The sequence below is a fragment of the Centropristis striata genome, chromosome 19, assembly GCF_030273125.1.
Source record: "Centropristis striata isolate RG_2023a ecotype Rhode Island chromosome 19, C.striata_1.0, whole genome shotgun sequence".
NCBI lineage: Eukaryota > Metazoa > Chordata > Actinopteri > Perciformes > Serranidae > Centropristis > Centropristis striata.
This window is the reverse complement of record NC_081535.1, coordinates 25,222,383-25,232,054: the sequence shown is the minus strand read 5'-3', so window position 1 is coordinate 25,232,054 and position 9,672 is coordinate 25,222,383. Positions and strand designations below refer to the sequence as shown.

The 9,672-nt window shown below is 35.7% G+C and overlaps 1 protein-coding gene across 1 annotated transcript in view; it reads left to right on the top strand.

Moving 5' to 3' along the window:
• Positions 1 to 5,343: 5,343 nt before the first annotated feature.
• LOC131991946 (stromelysin-3-like) overlaps positions 5,344 to 9,672 on the top strand; it is a 59,560-nt gene continuing 55,231 nt past the window's right edge. Inside the window, exon 1 of the mRNA XM_059357255.1 lies at positions 5,344 to 5,529. Coding sequence (XP_059213238.1) covers positions 5,419 to 5,529 — 111 coding nt within the window. The 5' untranslated portion in view covers positions 5,344 to 5,418. The remainder of the gene's footprint in view (positions 5,530 to 9,672) is intronic.

The window sequence follows — 9,672 nt, the reverse complement described above, 5'->3', positions numbered from 1 at the left end:
TGCAGAATGAACCCACTCTGATTGTTTTATATATTACAAATATGTTAAGATAATTAATATTGATGCATTTATTAATGATGTCAATGTCGGGCTCATTTAACTACTTGATACACTGCAAGGGTATTATAGTTAAAGAAAACTAACAAAATAACTGAAAAAACATTTTCGTTAACTGAAATAAAAATGAAAATGATAACTAACTGAAACTGTATTTTGTGGTTACAAAACTAACAAATTATAGTGAAAATGTCCTTAGTTTTCGTCTTTGTCAACTTTTTTCATCCGTAAACCTTTTTGGTTGATATGAAATCTATTTCATCTATCTGGTTTTATGATTTAATAAACTTATTGGGGCTGAGATGGATCAGACAAAGGAAATAAAGGAAACATTTATTGTGACCTTATTGAATCTGGCACCCAACAAATACCCCGTTACAAAAAACTAACACTAAAACTAAGCATTTTCCAAAAAATAAAAACGAATTAAAATTAGCAAACTCACTTACAACTATATTTCTTCATGATAAAGCTCGACCTGAAAAGTAACTAAAGCTGTCAGCTAAATATAGTGGAGTAGAAGTATAAAGTTACATAAAATGGAAATACTAAAGTAAAGTACAAGTACCTCAAACTTGTTCTTAAGTACAGTACTTGAGTAAATGTACTTAGGAGCCGCATTTGTGGCCATGAGGCAGTGGTGGATAGTAACTAAGACGGTTGATCTTCTAAAAAATAAACAGTTCAGAAAAGACTTCAAGACCTGCTGGTCTTCATACACCAGCAGGTGGTGATACAGAGCTGTATGTCAGAATACCTCACATGTCTCATCTTGGTCTCTGATAAATAATCACAGTGCAGCAGGTGAGTACAAACTGTTAAAAAGTACAATTAAAGCCAGCAGGACTTTCCTGGTGTGGTATTAGTACTTTTACTTATGTAAGGGATCTGAATACTTCTTCCACAACTGATGGTTAGCAATATTTACATATCACATATGCAACAAATATTAAAAGCAATTTCAGAATACATGCTTTTTCGAGCTTTGTGAGGACACATGATCCAATCCCGAGCCCCTTACCCAGCACCATACAACTAAACCCAACCATCACCCTTATTACTAGTGATGTGCCAATGAAGCCTCATGAACCATTGTCATTCTTTTCTGAGCCCACTAGATGGTGCTATTGGTTTAAAGAAAAAGGTTGAAGTTATGGTGATTGAGTGTGCTTTCAGCTCTTTATTGAACAGAGAGCACCATCTAGTGGGCTCAGAAAAAATAAACAGTTCAGAAAAGACTTTTCATGAACAGTAAGTATTTGGAGTTTCTGAAAGAGGGGTACAGATGAGGCATGTGGCTCAGATCTGGTTGAATAGTTGTCTTATTTCAGAAATATATGCTGAACATGAATCCTGTGAATGCAAATCTTTAAAACTCAGGATCTAGCTGGTGCCAACTGAACCTGTCATTAACATTCAGCACCACCCAGTTATTAGACAGCATTCTCACCCCAGAGGAGCTTCCAAAATCAGACAGGAAGCAGTGCATCATGACATGTTTTTATGTTAGCCATGATCAGTCTTCATCTACCAGCCAGACATTCATACTTCTGTCAATCCAAGGTTGTTTTACACAAAGAAACTCCACTATGTTGTCCAGACTGTGCAGCAGCTGGTCTGATGTTACTAGCCCTGAAAACATTAAGCTAGACACAGAGACAAGCGGACTTGTTAAAGACAGATGAGCAACTTGTTATCCAAGAGAAATCCTTGACAGGACATAGAGAATCAATTGTTCCACACAGAAGCTGTGGTTAACCTGCAGAGCAAAACCACAGCACAGATGAGTCAGTCTGATCAGCAGATGGCTCTCTGGTTGATGAGGAGAAAAGGTTTCACTAACGGACTTTCATTTGAACACAAAAAGCGCAGAACCTGCAACACAGATCATCCATACTGCCATACAAAGCCTAACTGCAGTAACTATATTTGTGGTCAAAATTGAGTTGTAACTAAAAATGAACTCCTTGATGTCTGTTTTATCTTGTGACAAAGTTTTACATTTTTCAATTTTGCTTTATTTCAGAGAAATAATTATATAAAAACCACAAAATCCAGCTCAAAACCAAGCAGTAATTGCACTTACCACCGTCTGCTTTGGATATATATACTAATTTAAACATAAAAATAATAGAAATTATAAGTTTATTTGAAAGGGAAATTATTATCTAGACAGTAATGAAGTAAAAAAAAGTGAGATGAAATTATATTAAGACTAAAAAAAATCACATTTCTTTATAATATTAAGTCTAAAATACACAAATCTTTGAAGAGAGGTGTTAAATATGAAAACAAACTATAAAAGCTGAAAGAAGACGGCAACATTATAGTTATTGCACTCTGGTTTTGCTGTAAAAGGTTCTAATAGTAATGCACAAACAGAGTGCAGTAACTATGTTTTTGGGGTCAAAGGTCAAATAAATCATCATGATTTTTGAGCATAAAAATTATAGCATCAATATATGTAGAAATAAGTGGCATATCACTTACCTATAATCCATTTGGCTGGCCAGTTAAAAAACGTTAAAAAAAACTTTAAAGCAGTTTTTCTCAGTTTTACCTTCTGCGTAGTTACTGCAGTTAGACTTTGTAGGGCAGAATAGTTAAGCTGAACTCATTTCCAGTCAGTTTTCAAGCCGACTACATTGGTCGTGTATATAATCACAGGAACACTAACAAGTGAATTTATACACTTTTGTTCTCCAACAAAAATCTACTTATGTGACTGTAAAGGATCCATGGTCCATGTATAAAGTTGGTCTTCAATTTGTAGTCACATAAAGAAATTACTCATATTTGTTTTCTCATTGTCTGACTGAAGAACACTAGAGCATATCACTCAAGGCATCAGCTTCTTCCATTATCCATTTTTACAATGAAAAATGAAAAGGAGGCCCAGAGCCAGAAACAGGGACCACTCGTCTTCAAAATAAGAGTCTCAGGGTTTGAAATGTGTTGGCTGCATGCATGGACAGCTTACCTACATAAATAAACAAATAGCCGAAATAATTAACCTAATGAATAATGAACATAATAAGTGAGTCACAATAACTGACAAAGACTGACAGATCGTACGCAGTACGCACAGCTGTTTCATCGGCTCCGTCAGCAGCAGCTTCAGGTGTCGCCGGACCCTGGTGATGGGCCTGATGGTCACCTACACATAATGCATCACTGTTCTTTGTAACATCTAAACCCCGCTTCAAAAGCAGCTTGTAAGGTCCTTCATTTCTAGGATTCAGTTCTCTCTTAGGCTATTTTTTGCTTTGTCTGGATTGGAGCAGGCGGCAACCTCCGGGTCTGAGCAGGGAGGCAAACCAGGAAGTGCCTTAAGCTGCATTCTACTGAAAATTCCATTCCAGAAGGCAGAAAGGGAATCACATTTCCTGTGCTGGAAAGGGCTTCTGATAGCCTGGGTATACCCATACTGCCTTGCTCGCTCGAATTTCAATTCGAACCTCCAGGCAGTCTAGCAACCAGTCTTTCTTAGCCCTGTTTTAGGGATCCAATCACAGAATGGGGAGGGACGGCAAGACGATGACGCGTACTACTCGGCACTTGGAAGCTTGTAGTTTTGTAGTTTTCTTATGGATCCAACATGGCTGCAGCAGACGCAAAACTCTCTTTAGCTGTAGATGGTGTTTTAAATAGTTTAGAGCGAAAGTTGAAAGGCGAAAGGTCTCTCGGCGGCTCCGCTGTCCCTGGGCTCGTAGCGAGACCACCGGCGCTACGATAGCGGGGCTATTAGAGAAGCAAAGCAGCAAGCAACACCCTCTCAGAGACACACACACAACAAACATCAATTTCTGTCGCTCTACATACGTCATCTGGTATAACTGATACGATTGGCTAAGAGCTATCTACAGACGCTTTTGATAGGCATTCTTAGCGCCCAATAAACGGCTCCGGAGGATCGTAAACCACGCCTCCTCTACTGAGAAATGAATGGCTGGTTTCCAGTCTGGTTTTAGCCAGGCTAGGCTTCTGATGAAATCAGACCGTGAAAGTCAGTCAGGGGAGTGGCATTATAATTTGAATGATGCGTTTGAGATAAGACAAAGGAAATAAAGGCAACATTTATTTTTACCTTATTTAATCTGGCACCCAACAAATACCCCATTAGAAAAAAACGAACACTAAAACTAATAAAAACTAAACTAAAACAAAGCATTTTCCAAATAATAAAAACTAATCGAAACTAGCAAACACACTCTAAAAACTACTTAAAAATAACTGAATTTGAAAACAAAAATTGACGACGAAATTAAAACTAAAATTAATGAAAAATCCAAAACTATTATAACCTTGGTCCCTGTACACTGGGACGGTTGTAACAGTGGAAAGACTGTATTAAAAGCAATTTTGCAACCTGTACATATTTCATAAAACCACTTAAATACATTATTTCTGCAGCTGACAGATTTAAGTTTATAATATAACAAATTGGTTATTCCAGTGTAAATGGTTTTTGATGTTTTGCTAAAAATTGCAAAAAGTGTTACAACTGTCCCTGGTCTCCCTGCTTTCTCCACCACTGGGCTACACCAACTTTTCATTTGCATTAGCCTCACAATGCAAAAAAGTTGTGTCTAAAAACTAGATAAAAACACTAAATCTAAGAGAAATGATCTTGCTGCATGGACAGGTAATTTCACTTGACAACATTTCTTAAATGAGGATGATTAAATCTAGAAATAAGCATGTTGAACACTTAGAATAAGAAATTAACTCTTAAAACATGATTAATTATCTAATACTTCTAAATCTAAAGTTTTTTTTCTCTGGTCGGGCCAGTTCATCGCAGCTTTGATTGATCTTGTTTAAGAGTTAATTTCTTATTTTAAGCGTTCAACATGCTTATTTCTAGATTTAATCATCTTAATTTAAGAAATCTTGTCAAGTGAAATTATCTGTCCATGCAGCAAGATCATTTCCCTCAGATTTAGTGTTTTTATCTTCTTCTTCTTTTTAAACACACTTAAACCCCCCCCCCCCCCCATCCCGACAGACAGCACACGCTATACAAAGTTAGGCAAAAAAAAAAAGAGGGTGAAAATAATCATAATGACCAAGACAATAATAGTGACATAATCATTAATTAAAAAAATAAAAAAATAAATCTAGTTTGTCTCCAGTCCGCAATAGACACTCATGTTTATCTTGATTTTACACACACTTTTATTTTGCAGAGTACGACGTCGTGGATTTGGAGTGAAAGGGGTTAAATCACGTGCTGAGTGCAGTAAAGCACCAGTGTGAGAAGTGTCATGAAGACAAAGAAATCCTTTGCCGTCAGTCATTCCGCTACACAGTCTGCTCTGCAAACACTCTTACTGTGTTAGCGTGGGACTGTGGGACGACATGATGCGGACTGTGGTGTTTTGCGGCAGCATCTTGCCTTTGCACCTTTTCCTTTGCGTTCATTCTCTGCCGGTACACGACCGGACCGTCAGCAGGTACAAGCAGCTCCAGGTGAGTCAAACACTGACTTGTAGTCAGTGGTAGAGAGGCGTAACCAGAACTTTATGGATGGGAAAAAGCTTGATATGAAACAGTGTTGAGCAGGTAGGGAGGTAAGAGCAGTGGGAAGAATACCCCGAGATGAAATATAAATGCTGTAATGTTACTGTTACAACTTGACTCAGTTACAAGTCTTGCATTTAAACTTTACTTGTAAAAGAAAAAAAGTAACAGCATCAAAATATAGGCCTAATTAAAGTACCAAAAGTAAAAGTACTCATAATGCACATGATGTATGTTCACAGGATTATTAACTTATGATTAATGATGCATTCATGTGCACATCAGTTCAGTAATGCAGCTGGTAAAGGTGGAGTTTAATTTATTTTGTTTATATACTGCTGGGTAGCCAGTGGTGGAATGTAACACAGTATATTTACTCAAGTACTGTACTTAAGTACAATTTTGAGGTACTTGTACTTATTTACTTGAGTATTTTCATTGTATGTAACTTTATACTTGTATATACTTATGAATATTGTACTTTTTATTCCACTACATTTAGCTGCCAGCTTTAGTTACTTTTTAGGTTGAGATTTAACATAAAAACAGGATCAATTTAAAGTGATGAGACAATTATTTTTATATTAAAACCTCATAACAGTAACTTACGCAGTTATAATTAGCCCTACCATAAGAACATTTAAAAATGCTTACATAAATGGATTTATAATTATAATTATAATAATAATCCAATATGATCTCTAGAATATATTAAACGATCTGAGTTAGTCCATTCTGCATAACAATTATTTTAAATTTGATACTACAGTTCAGTACATTCTGATGCTGATACTTTTTTTTTTTTTTTTTTACTTCAGTAAGTTTTGAATGCAGGACTTACTTGTAGTGGAGTTATGTCACAGTGATGTATTAGTACTGTTACGTGTTACTGTTAAGTAAGAGATCTGAATACTTTTTCCATCACTGTGGGTAGGTTAACTCATACTAATATTAATAAAATATAATGACATAATTAATTAATTCATTAATATTGTGTTTTATTAATTTGAATCTCCAAAGTGACTACAGTATCAAAATATATGTCAAATATAAGTATAAAGTACCACAAAATGAAAATACTCAAGTAAAGTTCTTAAGTACTGTGTGTGTGTGTGTGTGTGTGTGTGTGTGTGCGTGTGTGACAAGACAATTGGAGTTAAAGACATGTAATTTACTGTCAGTAAAGCATAGCCTGAAGCACTTCTATGTTTTATGACATATTTCATATTTCTCTGCTGCAAACTCCAGTGTCAGTTACACATTCATTTTGTCATTCATTTTATGTGAAACAGTTTGCGCTGCATGTTTTTTGGAATGCTGCTATATGTAAACCAAGTTTGTTATTATCATTATTATTATTATTTATTATCATCATACAAGGCTGCATGACAGCTTTGAGTTAAAAAAGTCAGTTGCTTTAAATTAGTTTATTCACCCGCAGATTGAAATAGCTGACAGCTGAAATCATTTTTAACCATGGCAAAGTCACTTCTGGAGTACAGATGAGATACTGCAAATGGAAATACAGTTTTTGTTTTTGCATGCTGTGTCCAAATAGGACTAGATTTCTTTCAAACGTTCTGCAGCTTAATGAATGCCAGGCCTGCTTTCCGGTATGGCTGTCAACATCATGAGTGAGAGCCAGATTAAGCAGGCAGAGACAAGTCATCTGGCAAGTGCTAGTGGTTAAAACTCAGCTTTTTTGCTGACTCAGAGGAACAGGACAAATACTAGATAGCTCCTCCGAGAGAGACACATCAGGCAAACACCCAGCTACTGAGAAACCCTGTAAGGCATTTTTGGAGTAGCCTGCAACTAACAACTATTTTGATAGTCAGTTAGTCATTGATTATTGAAACGATTAGTCTTCAAATTCATGGCTCTTATTTAGTTATCAAGCATTTTAGTAAATGTAGTTGGAATTTCTTTTAAGCATGTTCTAACTAACAGACAATATACAGTACTGTGCAAAAGTTTAAGGCAGGTGTGAAAAAATGCTGTAAAATAAGAATGCTTTCAAAAATAGAAATGTTAATCGTTTATTTTTTTTATCAAATAACAAAATGCAAAGTGAATGAACAGAAGAAAAATTTAAATCAAATCAATGTTATGTGTGACCACCCTTTCAAACCAGCATCAGTTCTTCTTGGCATTTTTCACACGTGTCTAAGACTTTTGCAGAGTACTGTACATGACTTCATTCAAAAATATGTCTTTTATTCAACTGCTGCAGATTTAGCCACTACTTACCATCCATTCATCTACCTGCACTGCTGCTTTACTGTACATATCTGTACTGTACATATCTCTACTGTATATATTTCTATAACTGTATATATCCTATAGCATATTCAATTCATACCTGCACTATATTTATACTCTGTGTTCATATGTAAATACCCTGCACTTTACTACTCTGCACTTCTGGTTAGATGCTAAACTACATTTCGTTGTCCTAGTACTTGTACTCTGTTCAATGACAATAAAGTTGAATCTAATCTAATTTAATCTACTTATACAAAATATAATAAAATAGTTATATAGTAAAATAATAATAGTAAATAGTAGTGATGTGCCAGTGAAGCCTCATGAACCATTTTCATTATTTTTTGAGCCCACTAGATGGCGCTCTCTGTTCAACAAAGAGCTGAAAGCACACTCAATTACCATAGCTTCAGCCTTTTTCTTTAAACCAGTAGCACCATCTAGTGGGCTCAGAAAATAATGACAATGGTTCATGAGGCTTCATTGGCACATCACTAGTAAATAGGAAGCGGTTTGGAGAAGTAATGTGCATTAAGACAAGCTGAGAGCAAGGCTTTCAATAGTGATGTGCCAGTGAAGCCTCATGAACCATTTTCATTATTGTCTGAGCCCACTAGATGGCGCTCTCTGTTCAACAAAGAGCTGAAAGCACACTCAATCACCATTGCTTAAGCCTTTTTCCATAAACCAATAGCACCATCTAGTGGACTCAGAAAATAATAACAATGGTTAATGAGGCTTCACTGGCACATCACTACATAGATGCCTTGAGTGTCTACAGAAAACCACAGCTGCCAAACAGGACCACACTACAAAAGCATATCAACCATTGCTTTTCATTATATAATCATTGATTTTAGTTGCCACATCACATTAATCTTGGTAATATGCAGTGAAGCCCTGACATTGATGATGTTGTGTATGGATATTAAGACATGCCATAGGTCACTTGCAGTGGTGCAAGGTAACTAAGCACATTATTCAAATGGTATGTTTATGTGCAGTTTTAGAGTACATGTGCTTTACTTTGGTGTTTCCATTTCCTGCCACTGATACTTTGACTCCATCAGATTTCAGGGAAAAAAAGTTATACTTTTTACTCTGTTATTTCTGTACTACATCTTGGACCATAATTAGTCTACTAGTTACTTTTCACTTTAAGATTTTTACATAAAATTTTACATACATTTTTTGAAGTGACACTGACTAAATGTTGTTTTCTTTTTGTTCTTGATCATTCATTTTCATGCAAGTCAAATATTTAAGTTGAGAAACTCCTCATGACTTGACACTGATAAACAGACATGCATTTGTTGAAATCAAGAAGTCAGATTGTATTTAAGTTAATGGCAATATGACCATACTTCTCACTTGATTTATTATCCCAGCAGACATTACCAAAATGGGTTCATGGTCTCATTTTATAGCTATAAGGCTTCTTCAATATGGCATGTTGTTCATTTTGTAAATTATGGTCCAATTTTGAGTAAAACAGATGATAAATCAGGATTTGCTTTAGGGCATGGCTACCTTATGATTGACAGGTCTCTACCGCAATATATTAATATTAATATTAATTTTAAAACTTTGACCCTTGTGTGTTTTCACTTTATCAAAGCTAACTGTATCATTTTGGTCGCCTAAAATGTCTTTTTCATTACATTACATTTACATTACATGGCATTTAGCAGACGCTTTTGTCTAAAGCGACTTACAATAAGTGCATTCAACCTAATGGTACTAGACATAGACCACAGGAATCGAGTAAGTACATAACTTTAAGAGCTAAGCACTTACTGAACGCTTTTCAGCGTTCAGTAAGTGAGT